This window comes from Arabidopsis lyrata (assembly GCF_000004255.2).
Source record: "Arabidopsis lyrata subsp. lyrata unplaced genomic scaffold ARALYscaffold_3, whole genome shotgun sequence".
Taxonomy (NCBI): domain Eukaryota; kingdom Viridiplantae; phylum Streptophyta; class Magnoliopsida; order Brassicales; family Brassicaceae; genus Arabidopsis; species Arabidopsis lyrata.
In genome coordinates, this window is record NW_003302553.1 from 7,438,443 (window position 1) to 7,452,476 (window position 14,034).

The 14,034-nt window shown below is 34.2% G+C and overlaps 3 protein-coding genes across 5 annotated transcripts; 1 reads left to right on the forward strand and 2 right to left on the reverse strand.

The window, feature by feature from the left end:
* Window positions 1–97: 97 nt before the first annotated feature.
* Window positions 98–3,145, reverse strand: LOC9319127 (probable receptor-like protein kinase At3g17420). Its single transcript, XM_021033483.1, has 7 exons — window positions 2,796–3,145; window positions 1,601–2,197; window positions 1,301–1,528; window positions 1,043–1,213; window positions 830–959; window positions 532–747; window positions 98–441 (listed from the first exon to the last, which is right to left on the reverse strand). Exons 2-7 carry the CDS (start codon window positions 2,161–2,163, stop codon window positions 346–348), a joined length of 1,404 nt encoding a protein of 467 aa, XP_020889142.1. The 5' UTR covers window positions 2,164–2,197; window positions 2,796–3,145; the 3' UTR covers window positions 98–345.
* A 4,157-nt stretch (window positions 3,146–7,302) lies between these two features.
* On the forward strand, window positions 7,303–10,690 carry LOC9321277 (probable sugar phosphate/phosphate translocator At3g17430). 2 transcript variants are annotated; one of them, XM_021033518.1, is made up of 10 exons: window positions 7,303–7,611; window positions 7,818–8,036; window positions 8,367–8,474; window positions 8,609–8,640; window positions 8,737–8,787; window positions 8,934–8,995; window positions 9,096–9,357; window positions 9,522–9,787; window positions 9,896–9,990; window positions 10,239–10,690. In XM_021033518.1, exons 2-10 carry the CDS (start codon window positions 7,944–7,946, stop codon window positions 10,395–10,397), a joined length of 1,128 nt encoding a protein of 375 aa, XP_020889177.1. In that variant the 5' UTR covers window positions 7,303–7,611; window positions 7,818–7,943; the 3' UTR covers window positions 10,398–10,690. The 2 variants fall into 2 exon arrangements, with proteins under 2 accessions (XP_020889177.1, XP_020889178.1); XM_021033519.1 differs by having other exon boundaries at window positions 7,326–7,614; window positions 10,239–10,662.
* Window positions 10,691–10,724: 34 nt separating this feature from the next.
* LOC9319128 (novel plant SNARE 13) lies at window positions 10,725–14,026 on the reverse strand. 2 transcript variants are annotated; one of them, XR_002333559.1, is made up of 11 exons: window positions 13,667–14,026; window positions 13,292–13,384; window positions 12,987–13,080; window positions 12,595–12,632; window positions 12,335–12,435; window positions 11,910–11,989; window positions 11,772–11,828; window positions 11,604–11,696; window positions 11,449–11,523; window positions 11,213–11,372; window positions 10,725–10,902 (listed from the first exon to the last, which is right to left on the reverse strand). XR_002333559.1 is itself a non-coding variant. In XM_021033548.1 (10 exons), the coding sequence occupies exons 1-10, from the start codon at window positions 13,741–13,743 to the stop codon at window positions 11,271–11,273; spliced, it is 810 nt and encodes a 269-aa protein (XP_020889207.1). In that variant the 5' UTR covers window positions 13,744–14,026; the 3' UTR covers window positions 10,943–11,270. The 2 variants fall into 2 exon arrangements, 1 of the variants encoding a protein (XP_020889207.1); XM_021033548.1 differs by lacking the exon at window positions 10,725–10,902 and having other exon boundaries at window positions 10,943–11,372.
* Between the last annotated feature and the right edge of the window lie 8 nt (window positions 14,027–14,034).

Genomic DNA, 14,034 nt, shown 5'->3' on the forward strand with positions numbered 1-14,034 from the left:
CACTCTAAATTCTAATCCTTATACAACCCCCACTCTATTTGATAGCTATTCGATCTTGAATGCATCTTATCACTAAAGGACTTGTTGGGAAAAAAACTTTAAAGATCCAAATAAAATTCATTTTGTAAATATATGTCTGTAACTGACTCTGTATGAAGGTATTAAAAAAGACAGTGCAACAAAGCTATACAAAAGCTCTCTCCTCCTCCAGACAAAAGAAACAAATCGTGTTCTTCTCTGTATCTATATATATCACATAATTAACTTATAGACACAGTAAAGAATCTAAACAATCTCCAAAGAATCTAAAAGTCATAAAGAAGGGTCCATGTTTCTGTTCCTTGCTCAAATCTTTGCATCTGTTATTATATCATTATCTTTATTCGTGTCTGTGCTTTCTCTATGCGTCTCTGCGTTCTGATTTCTCCTTCTTCTTCTTTCCTGATTAAAACATTTCATCAAACCAATTATGAACACTCTGGTTTCACACAAGAAAATCAGTCTTTCTACATTGTGTGTCATTATGATTACCTCTCTAGGCATCACAGGGTATTCATCTGATTCAAGCATTCGAGCCACTTGACTCATCTTTGGCCTCTTGTCTGCATCAGGATCAACACATCTCAAAGCTGTTAAAAGTGCTCGTTTAAGTTCGCTAGTTGATGGTTTGATCTCAAGCTCTTTATCCACCACTTCCTCAAACTGTTTCTGTTGAACCATCAGCTTTAACCACTCCACCATATGCACCTAAAAACACATTTCAAGAATCAAGATCAACCTCTGATTTCAGAGTGTTCCACAATCTAGAGAAAAGATGAATGTTTTGTACCTCTTCTTTAGGCCGCGCATAATCCACTGGATACCTTCCAGTAATAGCTTCCAAGAGAACAACACCATAGCTGTACACGTCGCTCTTTTCGTTGAGGAGACCAGAGTTAGCATATTCAGGCGCGACATACCTGAACAGAGAAAAATGTCTCATTAACCAATGCAGATTATGAAAAAGTAAAGTTATAGCTACAGCCTTCAGTTCATTACTCACCCGAATGTACCCATAACTCGAGTACTGACGTAACTTGAATCAGCTCCAAGCAATTTAGCAAGACCAAAATCAGATAACTTTGCGTCAAAGTTGTCATCCATCAGTATATTGCTCGATTTTATGTCTCTATGCACCACTTTCGGCTCAATAGCTTCGTGAAGATAAGCCAGCCTGTGTTAAGAAAAATGCAATCCAACTTTCTCATGAGCTTACGTTAAAAGAAAACAAGTAATCATCAAGTGGTTTAAGGGGACTTACGCTTTTGCAGTGCCAACAAGAACTTTGATCCGAGCTTCCCAAGTGAGGTGCCCTTTGTGATTCATGTCTCCATGAAGCCATTGCTCTAAGTTCCCATTGTTCATGTACTCATAAACCAGCATCCTATGTGTTCCTTCAACGCAATATCCAAGAAGCCGAACTAAGTTCTTATGCCGCACATGTCCTATAGCTTCCACCTCAACTCTGAAATCTTTATCAGCTTGCCCTCTAATGTAACAAAAACATTTCATCTCAGAGATGAGCATTGGATAGATAAAGAGAGGTGAATCAGAATCTTACGGATTGTTGAGCAGCTTTTTGACAGCCACAGGGGTTTTATTAGTCAAAGTTCCATGGTAAACAACTCCGTATCCACCATCACCGATGATATTCTCCTTTGAGAAATGATTAGTCGCGAGTTGAAGGTCACGGAGAGTGAACCAATGACCCCAACCAATGTGAGAAACCTCAGGCAGACCCAAGAGAGGTGAAGGAGCTGTTGTTAAAGGAGTACTAGGAGGCAAATGTGACCCAACCGCGGGTTTTTTCTCCAAAGAACCAGAAAACTTATCGCCATTCTCGATGTCCTCAACGAATTTCTCATCAAGAGTTGGGTAAGAAGTACCATTGTTGTTAGATGAAACATGATCAACACTTATTTCTTTGATTTCTTCAGTAAAGCGAGGGCTTTGAGTTACAGGAAGCGTTGTGGCATTAGATCTTTTGGACTTTTTACGGAAGCTGAGCCATACTGAAATGACAAGGATTACTATGAACACTGCAAATAGAGCAATCACTATGATCTCCCACAGTTCAAGAACACCGTATCTCTTGGTTAGAGTTCGTTTTAGCTGAGATGCCATATTTCACAGAGACTTTGTATATATATATATGTACCTGCAGAATTTGAAATGGATTATCAATGTAATCAAGAACCTATAAGATCGGGGGAAAGAGGAAGAAACAGAAGCTAATGGTGATGCTATAGTCAATTCTCAGATCTTTCTCTAAAAATATTGGAAAAATGTAATGAAATGAAGAACAAGGTGATTAGGCTAATCATAATCCAAAAACATCAACTTTATCACAAAAGGACCTAAACGCAACAGAACCAAACAGAGCAAAGTAACAAAGCAGAGCATATAAGAAATTCAATCTCATCCAAAGAAATCAAGAACAATCTAAATCTGATACCAATGAGTTGAAGTAAACAAAAGGGTTGGGCTGTAAAAAATTTAAAAATTTACAAGTTCCATAATCATATCAACTTCTGAATCATCCAAAACTTGTAATTTAAAACCGCAGAAACTATTCCGATACCAGACAGTAGAAGCATTTGTTATTACTGTAAGAAGCTAAACGTATGAAACACAGAAAAAAAGTAAGAAACTTTTAAGCTTCCAACACAAACCCACAAACAAAGATCGAACCTTTGAACCTTTGAAACTACAGAGATTCAAAAATAAAGATCTTTCGATTCTAATTAACGCAATACCTTCTTTGTGAACAAATTTCCTCTATTTTTTCTTTCTATGTCCGGCTGGGAGATGGAGACTACAGCTCGGGTTAATAAAGGAAACCCACAAAACATAGAGAAAACGAAACAAGAAAAAAAAAAAGAAAATCAGTGAGATTATATTTCCATTTTCAGAAATCTTGAGAGAGAGATCTTTGTAGGGTTGCCAATGGTGAGAGAGAAAAGAGGGGGAAATAGAGAAAGAAGTTTGAAGCTTTCTTTGATGTTTCTTCTTCTGGAATATTTTTATGCTTTGTGGGCTGTGTTTGCTTTTTTTTTTTTTTTAATGTATTTTCGTCTTTTTCTCGTTTTATTAGTCTTTTTTTCTAAATAAAAATCATAATTTTAAAAAATTCATTAATTTGATCCAAATAAAAGATTTCATTATTCATTTTTTTCGGCGTTAAATTATTCATTTAATTTTCTTTCTTTCTTATTAACAAAACTTTATTTGTATAATGGAGATTTCTCTTTTTTTTTTTTTTTTGGTAAAGTGGGTTTCACTATTAACTCTTTATCAGACATAGTTTTGCTAGTTTCCAAAAAGTAAGCTCACTAATTATTACATTCGATTTCATTTTAGAGAAAATTTCAATTAATTTAAATACCTTAGGTAATTAATTGAAATTTCAATACTCCTTCAAGAACTTTTACGTTGCCTTCAATAAAAAGTAAGATCGCATATGAATGTACACTTTAGTTGTTGAGAAAAAAAAATTCACATACACAAAGAAGAAAATAAGGATATTTTACCCAAAAAAAAAAAAAAAAGGATATGATGATAGGAAGGTGACGAAGCTATAGACCGTGATTGGCGACGACAATTTTCAAAGAAAGTGTTTACACTGTTTATTAAAATAAGTCTTGTAATATGTGTTACTAATCAATATGACAATTTGGTCAACATTATTAAATTAGACGTTGCACCTAACTCTTTAAGGTAATAAATTTGTTCATTATATTATAACCAGCTTTACGTTTATTCTTCTCCACTACGCATTTTTATTTATTAAGTAAGTACATTGGTTTTTTGAAGGATTAAACAAAAGGAAACGAGCGGCTGCTAAATCAGAATCGTGGATTTTGATTCTTTGAATTCGTTAGAAAATAATAAAAAAGGAAGGCATACATCATTTATAAAATAAACAAGAATTAAAATATTATAAGATGTTAAAAAAAAAGATGCGTGTTTCCATGTTTTTTGTGAATATCGTGTAGAAATCAATGTATTAATCGTATAAGTAACATAATGTAATTAATTGAATTTAAATGGCATGCAACTGAAAGTAAATTAACCAAAAGAAAAAATGGCATGCAAATTGCAAAAATATGCTAACTTAATTTCATATAAATGCACGTCGTCTCCACACTCCAGTTAGAGTTAGTTCAACGTATCTGATTATCTCGCTATGAAACGTTTCAAAAATACTTACTCTGACGACGTGTAAGAAACAAACGTATTATTAGCCTTGGAAAAATTGTTTCGTGAACTTATGAGTCACTAATTAAATCATATCAACTTATCTAGTAGAGGACCAAGAAAATATTAGCGTCTAACGTACTTAAAATTTAATGTGAAATGACATGTAATGCATAGTATATATATATATATATGTTCTCGTACTTAATACTTCTTTAATCTTAGTTATAAGTTGTTGACAAAAGAAAAATAGTTACAATTTTATACATTTAACAAGAGAATATGAGGACTTCATCTAGAATGCCAACTAATGTTTAAAAATATTCTTTGTTTCAACATTTATGTAATCAACTAATATACAAGTTTGTGCTAGCTAGTTGTTATTTATACAGTTTAACATTTATGTAATCAACGAAGTTAGGCGATATCAAATCATCAGAACAATATGAAAATAAACTGTATTATTGACCGTGAGCTTAAAAACATCAACACATCAAGAAGACAAAGACGACTCTTCCGCAATTTAATGACGTTGTTGCTGCGATGAATCTTCACAGATTTCTCCCCAAAAAATTCGAAACCTTGTTTTTATTTTATTTTTGTCAAGATTTTCAAATGGAATAAGTTCTAACCATCATATAAAAACCTGAAAATTCATATTAATGATACTTACAGCTTAGGAAAAAAAAATTGTATTAGTATAGGGTATATACATGTGAGTATCTAAGACTCTAACCCTTATACTTAAGATTAAAATCAAAGAAAAATTAGAGAAAAAAAAATGAAGATTAAATAAAGCAGTAATAATGTTGCCTTTGCGTGTGCTTGACAAAAGTCAACCTGAGAATGCCTTTGTCTTGCTGCGTGGAATTCAAGAGACATTACCTTCATCATCATACAATTTACAGCTCGACAAATGATTCTCTATCTCTTTCTCTTCTGTTTTTTTTTTTTGTTTTTTTTATTATAAACCATTACTTTGTTTCATTCGCATGATTTTTTACGTCTCCTTCAAACGTTTAATATGTTAAATTGTTTACAAATAAATAACTAAAGTATAACATAACTACTAAAACATAAATTTGTAAATAATTTGACTTTCTTAATCTTTTACCTATATATATGATGCATTGGTTGATTTAATACAAAGTTTATAGTTCATGTAGTAATAGGTATATACAAAGTCACGAGTGTTATATATATTGTATGAAACCCGATCGTATGTTAAAAAAAAATAGTATGAAACCCAATTTAAAATAATTTACCCAAACATAACTATCTCTAAAGTAATATATAAAAACATAAACAAATGCATGCATTATGTGATTTTAAATTTAAAAACTATAAATCTGTATATCAGATACACCTAATAGTACATGTAACCTAAACACGACGGCAGATGATATTTCTAATAATTGTATATATACTTTTAAAAATAACAATAAGCTGATTGGTTATAGAAGTAGAACAATAATTTAGACCACGCGTAAGAAACAATTGCATGATTAGTCCGCCTCCAAAAGCTAGCCAACAATGGGGTTTTAATTAGTTGGTGTTATTGATATTTTATTTGATTTATATATTAGTTCTTTCTTTTCTTTCATTTTCTCTTAAACTTTTTGTTTTATTCTGGTTTATATGCGGTTTTTTTTTTTTTTTTTTCTCTTTGTTGCTGTCTTATTATTTTGTTATTGTCTTGCAGTTGTTGGGTTTACATCAACCTGTCCTACTAGCAAATAAGATAGTCCAAAAATTAATGTATTAGGGTCTTAACAACAATGATTTATATTTTTTTAGAAAATAATAACAAGGATTAGTGATTATGTAAGCTCTATTTTTGTCTCTTAAGTTTACATGCATGCATCCAAATCATAACAAAAATATTGTCGGAAGTTTGTTCTAGAAAAATATCACAAGTTGCATAAAATAGATAGTGCTGCCATTGTGGATAGAATTTGAGCTTCTTAAGAAAATTGTCACTTTTAAAAAAGTAGAGCTACAATTCAAATAGCATAAACTGCCCAAATCACAAAAATCCATACTAAACTATCCATTTCTCATTTCTTGTTTTGTTTTTTTTCAAGTGACCATTTTCCAAAGAAGTTCATCTAGTTTATGGCCTATGTTAGCTTAATGTAGTTACCTTCTATGCTTTGCTTTGGTTATTGTCGGTTTGGACATGGTTGTATCAAAACTCGATCCTTTGTCACATTTTCTCAAAGTCTCACTTACTCTCTGATTAGTACCGTTAGAAACTGAAAATATGAACTGGTAACGGAGTCATGCAAGCTTTGGACTTGTAACCATAATAAGAAAGCAAGAGATTTGGATAAAAAGGGTTTTATATATGCGTTAAGCTTGGATATTGAACACAAAAGCTTCGAATACAACAATGTATAAATCAAAACAACCAAACTAAAGCATAGAAATCAATTATCAAGACTCTCATGTCTAATCTTGAAGGAGAGAATTATTAAAGGTGTAATACGTACACAATTGATTTATATCAGTAAGTTGATTTATATATAATTTGTTTTATTGCAGAAATAAATTGACAACAAATCAACAATATGTGATTGCCGACACAAATTAGTTAGTAATACCAATTAATAAGAAAAAAAGGTAGAATACGACCTCCAATTATAAAATTAGTTAGTATATCACATTCACTTGGTTATTCTTAATTGAATACAATAAACCTCTCAAATCTCACGTTTAAAAACATAATATTATATTCGTGAATTAGACCTTAAATCTAGATTATACAAAACATAACCATATCGATAATTACACACACTCACATCATTATCTCTCTTCAGATTTTGCAGAATTTTCTCTCTTCAAAATTATCTTGATCATAAACGGGCCTAAAACAAAGTCTCTTGATCCAGCAGAAGTTGTTATATAGGCCCATCAAGCCCAATCTAGACCGCTTTTTAGAACACTGCTCCACATACAAGAGATGTAACCCTAACCGTTAGATTCAGAGTCTGCTGATTAGCCTATTAATCTCTACCGTCCATTTAATTTAATTAGTTTTGGTTCAGTTATTGTTTTAAATCTGGAGAAAATATAATTAATTTAAAGTTTCCAATCTCCTTCTCCTCCAACTAAAACTACTGTAGCTAGCTATCTCCAGTTCTACGTTCTTTCTATTAATATAAATCATCTTCTTCTTCTTCTTCTTCTTCTTCTCTGTTTCGTTGATTCCAATAGAAGCTCTCACGAATTCGTCGTCGTATCATCAGATTCTGCTGGAGTTCCTGAATTTGTTTAATCAGATAGTGTTGTTCGTCTTGATCTATCGCTACTAGATTTGTTGTGCGTTTGTTGTCTTTGCTGATAATTTCCAGTTTCTCGGCTTATGATCTCGAGGTAGTAATGTCTCTTCTTCTCTCCGTTCTCGGATCTGATCCAATTCGCTTTTTTTTTTTCTCTGATTGTGATCTCTAGATTTTATCCTGCTCCCGTTGGTCGTAGGTTGTGATTGGGGCAAAATTTTGTTGTTGTGAATCCAATTGCTTAGTTAAATCTACATTGGATGACAAAATTTTTGCTTTTTTTTTTTTATTGGGTTTCAGGTAATGGCCACAGAGCCTTTGCACCTGGTTTTCATCCTGCTGTGTTTTGGTATTGGTGCAGTGACAAGAAATTGATTGTCAAAGGAAGATTATTTGCTTTTTCTCTGAAGTGAGGGAACGAGGAAAATGGCAAAGATGATAAACAAGACGCTTGTACTAACTTATATCTACTTGCTGATCTACATTATACTTTCTTCAGGAGTTATACTGTACAATAAGGTGATTTTTAGAGGCTATTTCATACTTTATCAATGTATCTAATTGTTAAGCAGAAATGTGTAGTTTGCATGTTACAGGTTGTATCTCCGATATAAGGATTAGATGTTTGAATTATATTCTATGTATCTGAGATGAAACCATAGCCAAACCCTTTTTGTAGCAAGGATGTCGAATAGTAGTTTTTCCTATTCCCTGTGTCTACCTAGGGATGATAGTATTGTGACTGTAACGTCAGATGTTAGATATGCAAGGGCTAACTATAACTGTATCTTGTTTCAGCTTTTGTTAGAGTAGAGTCTGACTTCTAAATCATGTCCCTTTTATTTGCAGTGGGTTTTATCCCCAAAATACTTCAATTTTCCACTTCCTATAACGCTGACAATGATCCATATGGGGTTTGCTGGATTCGTGGCTTTCCTTCTTATTCGCGTCTTCAAGGTATCCTAAATGCAGACAACATGGAGTATGCTCATGCACATCTTATGTGGAGCTCTCTTTTATAATATTATCTTCTTTGTGGATCCTTAGACTCTTTTGCTAATGCGGTGATAAGTTTTTCCTCTGTTTTGTAGGTTGTAGCTCCGGTTAAAATGACATTTGAAATGTAAGCCAGGTTACTCGATATTTTTCATCTTTTTTTTTTGTTCTCTTGTACGTAAGCTCCACCATCTCTCTATTTTGACACTCTTTTTGGGTCCAGATATGCAACCTGTGTGGTACCTATAAGCGCATTTTTTGCATCAAGTCTCTGGTAAGTTCCTGTTCTGTAGACAGTAAACACAATTTATTGATGCGCTTCTTAATTACTGGCCATCAGGCTCAGGAAAACTCAGTCTTTTCTAGTTGTCTTTGCTTCCCAAACTGTCTCTTCACTATTTTTTATTCTCCTCTGTGCAGGTTTGGCAATACTGCATATTTGCACATTTCTGTTGCCTTCATTCAGATGCTGAAAGCTCTAAGTATGTGTAGATTTAACATTTTGGTTACAGAATATGTTTTAGTTTATCTATTCATTTACAAAGCATATTAATATGTGAGTATGTGACTATGGACTTTCAGTGCCAGTAGCGACATTTATCATGGCAGTTGTGTGTGGCACTGACAAACCAAGGTGCGACGTGTTCTCGAACATGTTGCTGGTCAGTGTTGGAGTTGTGATATCCTCTTATGGGGAAATTCATTTCAATATAGTTGGCACAGTCTATCAGGTGACAGGCATCTTTGCTGAAGCACTTAGACTGGTGCTAACTCAAGTTCTTCTCCAGAAGAAGGGTTTGACATTGAATCCTATTACCAGCTTGTATTACATAGCTCCATGCAGGTATTGATACTGCTTAAACCTTTAGTTCCAGTTTGTATACGTATATTACGTTACATTATTTTCTCGTATTATTATATATCGCTAGATGGAAAGTTCGATCTCCTCTACTGCACACAATAACATAATCTTTTCCTTGACACACTATGCCTTCATTTTTTTTGCAGTTTTGTTTTTCTGGCCTTGCCTTGGTATGTGTTAGAGAAACCCACAATGGAAGTTTCACAGATCCAATTCAACTTCTGGATATTTTTCTCCAATGCCCTATGTGCTCTTGCCTTGAACTTCTCCATATTCTTAGTAATCGGGAGAACAGGTGCAGTAACCATCCGGGTGGCTGGTGTTCTCAAAGACTGGATTCTTATAGCCCTCTCAACTGTCATTTTCCCCGAGTCCACAATCACTGGGTTGAATATCACTGGATACGCAATAGGTAGATTTCTTCATTTGACAACAAATGTGATGCTGTAAACATATAATTTTCTTTCTGGACTTGTTTTTGCCCACATAACTATTTGTTCTTGTCATGTGTTTGACACAGCGCTATGTGGTGTCGTTATGTACAATTACATTAAAGTAAGGGATGTGAAGGCGTCTCAACCAACTGCTGACGGTCTTCCAGATCGAATAAATAAGGTCAGTCAGTCAAACAGTTTATCGATCTCTAAGCTCTAGCAGATCTCAGGCTTGTTTCAGATGCCCAGAAATCCATTAACATGCCATATATAAGGTCTTAAAACCTGATAGCCTCCCATATTAACCGATATGGATTCATAGTCATATTATCGTCCTTTCAAAAAAAAACCACAGACTTGCAAATTATAGTGTTGACCAAATTACTTTTTTTTTTCCTTCTAATGTAACAACTGATGAACACAACACAGGAGTATAAGATGGAGAAGAAGTCTTCGGATAAATTCAATCCTAATGACAGTGTGGAGATCCCAAGAGTAGGAGGCGAGGTAAACGACGAGGAAGCCCCTTTGATCACATCCCGGTTGTCTCATATTGGTCGGACGCAGCTCGGAAATCACGCTGCTTAAGATGCTGGTATAAACGTATAATAGACATTTTGCTTCCCAATTCGTTTTTTCTGTTACTTAGAAAAAAAATCTTTGAACCAAAAAAAGAAGTTGCAGCAGCATCAGGTGAAAAATGTGTTGCTCCTTTCAAAATTCCAAATTTATTATGAGATAGAATAGCGGAGATTATTACCAATGATTAGCTTAAAAACGTAAAAATTCTCAAATTCGTTTGTAGTGAATTGACGTTTAAGTGATATATTTGTAGTCTTTATTTCTTCCACCATCAACAGACTCTGGATTCAATTTTCTGACTTCTGAGCACCATCTCTTATATCAATGTCTTCATAGGTAAATTTCCGATTCTCTAGTAAATAGAAAGGTGAAACAAGACGAGTATATGAAGGAGGTTACAATAGATTCATAGACCCTCGATGTCAGAAATGTATTAGTAGTACTCTTCATCACGTTCTTCGGTACTAACCAAGTTACAGAAATGGAAATTCCAGCTGTGTCCTGAAACTTTCTACAGAAGGACGAAGAAAAGAATCTAATGAGAACGTGAGAGAGAGTATAACATGGTCTGAATTTTATACAAAAGAAGTGATGAGTTGCTACAAAACAAAAAGAAAAAGAAATAGACAAAAGCTGAAAATTTACACACCCTCCAATCAAAACCCAGATTCAAACAATTGGGTTAAAAAGCAAAAGAATATAAACATCTCCAAGACTCTGCAACTATCAAAGCACACAATGCCAACAAGCCCCAAACCCTCTCTCTCATCCATGAAATGGAGTGTTAACAAATTAAAAGGAAAGAAGATAAAATATCGAACCTCAAGATGCAATTTCCTCATTCCTCGTGAATAAATATACAAATAGAGATTTATAATCTCACATGTAGTCTTGATTCCTCAAGTACAATAGTTTCCTCGATTGCGCTGGAGGAGCTAATCCTGGGATGTCCCTAATGTCTTTGTTATTCGGATTCACGATCTGAAGAGTTTATACAAAAACCAGAGTTACAACTTTGCTAATGAGCAATCACAACTTTCATGAGTAATGACAGTACCTTCACTATGATAATGGCAACTACACCACATACAATGAGAAACAGGAACCCCATTATGCATTTATCGGTAGCCACCTGAAATAAGTAGAGACAAGGATTCAGGTTTTGAGGTCAAGCAAAAAAGGATAAATCTACGTTCATATGAGGTTACGCACCTGTCTCCCTATCTCTTTCACCAGCTGGGAGGCTTTCTTGATTGAGAATTGAATAGTGTCCAAGTGGTTAACAACGCGTCCCATTTGATCCGTCTGCACAATTTTCAGGTTGTTTAAGACTGTACTCATAAGATTAATATGGAAGCGAAGGAGAATGCTTTGAATTACCTGTCCCTTTAAATTAGCTGCAGTTTGAGTTCCAACTTCGAGTGTTTGTTCTACAACCTGAAAGGAACAAGATGTTACCATAGATATAGACATATAGTAACAAAGGCTAAGGGGAACATAATTCCTTCTGTAACTTACCTGTTTTGAGCGCTCAATGGCCTGATCAGTCTCATCCATTCTTTTCATTCCAGCATCAACAAGCTCCTGGTTTGACATAGCTATACATGATAAAAATGACATAAGCCTTCCCCAGTTTTTACATTCCCAAAATAATCTACTTCGCGCCAAATCAAATTATCGGAATCATACATTTCTAGCAATTTGGATATCATCTAGGCCACCGATAACATTTCTAGTACCATATAACCATCTGCCAGACATTTACTGACAGACATCATAAATGATGCCAGACGAATAACCAGAGAGAATTAGTTACAAATCTAACATATTCAAGTACATATCGCATTGGAAAATCTAATATTCAGGCATATCAATCTCTTGATGTTCTAAGCAAACTCATATTTTGATGGCAACTGAATAGACAAGCATGCATAAGGACTCACATGAAGCCACTTGAACATTTTCCTCAGCTGTAGGTTCGCCACTAACTCCAGCTCCCATATCGAAAAGCTCAACTTTCTTGTTGCCAAGGGTACTCATATACCTGAGATTCAAGACAAAGGTAAAATGTATGAACTCATAAAAGCCAAATGAATCCTATAGACATATGCTGAACGGATCGATGTGAAATCAAAACCCCAAACAGGACAGGTATGAGATTCAAATAACCAGCTTCTTATAGAGGAATGATAGCAACACTTACGTTTTTCTTAGTGCAACGTAAGAATTGAGCTCCTTGATCTGTAACATTATACACAATGAAAAAGTTAACGCAGATGTTAAAAATTCCGTACAAACAAAACGGTAGCAGATACAAAATACAGAGAGGAGCGATAGATACACAATGACACTCAATATCTGCCTTAATATATCCATTTGGTCACAAATACACCTAAAGATTGAACAAACTGAATAAGATTGATGCTGCATAATAGAACTTAAAGAAGGTGCTAGTAAGAGTTAATATTCATACATTTACTTCAGATACATAACACTGGAGTTAGTTCAAAAAAAAAAACATAAAATTGGAGTATAATTAAAGAAAGGCCTGGATGAATTTAATCAACACAGTGATGATAGAAGATAATAACTCACCATAGATTGTTTCTCATCGTTCAATTGCTTATTTACTTCAGGAGAATTTCTAGCTTCCTCATCCTTGAGCTCACGGTCGAACTCCTTGACCAACCTGACATGAAGCACACATTAGATAAGCAAATATAGATTAGTGAACTATGGATTTGTCACATCAATACTCTTTCCTTCTCATTATACAGCATCACATCCATCTCATAATACATTCTACTACTAAAGAAAATTAGCAAGAATGCTTCCGAGATTTACAAACATGAAAAAAGTGATGTTGTAACGCCGAGAACATAATGGTAAAGCATATAGACCTTTTACACTCTCTCATCTTCTCAGTAAGTTCTTCAAGTTGTTTGCTTTGTCTAGTTGAATCCTTGATCTTATCCAACCTCTGGAAACCATTCCTGCAAAACAGATAATGGTGAATCTTTCATTTCATAAAAAGAAGTATCTTTCGGGTGATGCCTAAATCTACTCGTTGTCATCAGCATTCAGCAAAACACACATAAACCCCCACTAAATGAGATTCAGTGATACTCAATCTTATTAACTCAAAAGCATCTGATAGTTCAATATAAGATACTTAAAATTCCAAATACCCTAAAATATATCAGAAGTGTTTCGTAACCACGAGAGAGAATGAGAGAAATCGAACAAGACGAAAAACAAAGATAGAGAAAGCATACGCGAGGGCTCGGAAATGGTCACGGATTTCGCCATGGATCTGCTCTAATTGAGGGCTCATAGGAAGATTGGAAGCCATGTCGCCGGAGAAAAAATAGATACCGACGGAATTAACCCGGAATTACTCTCTCAGCCGGTGAACCCTAAAGAGTTAAAAAAAAAAAAAAAAACACAGAAATCCTCTCACTGCATCTAAATTTCTCCAAAATAAATCAAAAGCCTAATTTGACAAAAACTGAAGTTAAATCTCCAAAAATAGAAACATAAAAAAATTTAGATAAAATCTGGGTAAAGAGGACTTTAGAGAGAATGAAAGAAAGAAGAAACAGAGGGCGTCGAAGAACCGGAAAAAAAAACAAAAAAAAAAGGA

Bases quoted from the DNA above. Each gene is read 5' to 3' on its own strand.
- LOC9319127 (XM_021033483.1), bottom strand. From the start codon at position 2,163: ATGGCATCTCAGCTAAAACGAACTCTAACCAAGAGATACGGTGTTCTT. The intron at 1,214-1,300 runs GTAAGTCCCCTT...TTCTTAACACAG, and splicing joins CTTGTTGGCACTGCAAAAGC to GCTGGCTTATCTTCACGAAG. The intron at 748-829 runs GTACAAAACATT...ATGTGTTTTTAG, and splicing joins ATGCGCGGCCTAAAGAAGAG to GTGCATATGGTGGAGTGGTT.
- LOC9321277 (XM_021033518.1), top strand. From the start codon at position 7,944: ATGGCAAAGATGATAAACAAGACGCTTGTACTAACTTATATCTACTTG. The intron at 8,996-9,095 runs GTATGTGTAGAT...ATGGACTTTCAG, and splicing joins TCAGATGCTGAAAGCTCTAA to TGCCAGTAGCGACATTTATC. The intron at 9,358-9,521 runs GTATTGATACTG...TTTTTTTTGCAG, and splicing joins TATTACATAGCTCCATGCAG to TTTTGTTTTTCTGGCCTTGC.
- LOC9319128 (XM_021033548.1), bottom strand. From the start codon at position 13,743: ATGGCTTCCAATCTTCCTATGAGCCCTCAATTAGAGCAGATCCATGGC. The intron at 12,633-12,986 runs GTGAGTTATTAT...ATAATGTTACAG, and splicing joins ACGATGAGAAACAATCTATG to ATCAAGGAGCTCAATTCTTA. The intron at 11,990-12,334 runs GTGAGTCCTTAT...TATCATGTATAG, and splicing joins AAATGTTCAAGTGGCTTCAT to CTATGTCAAACCAGGAGCTT.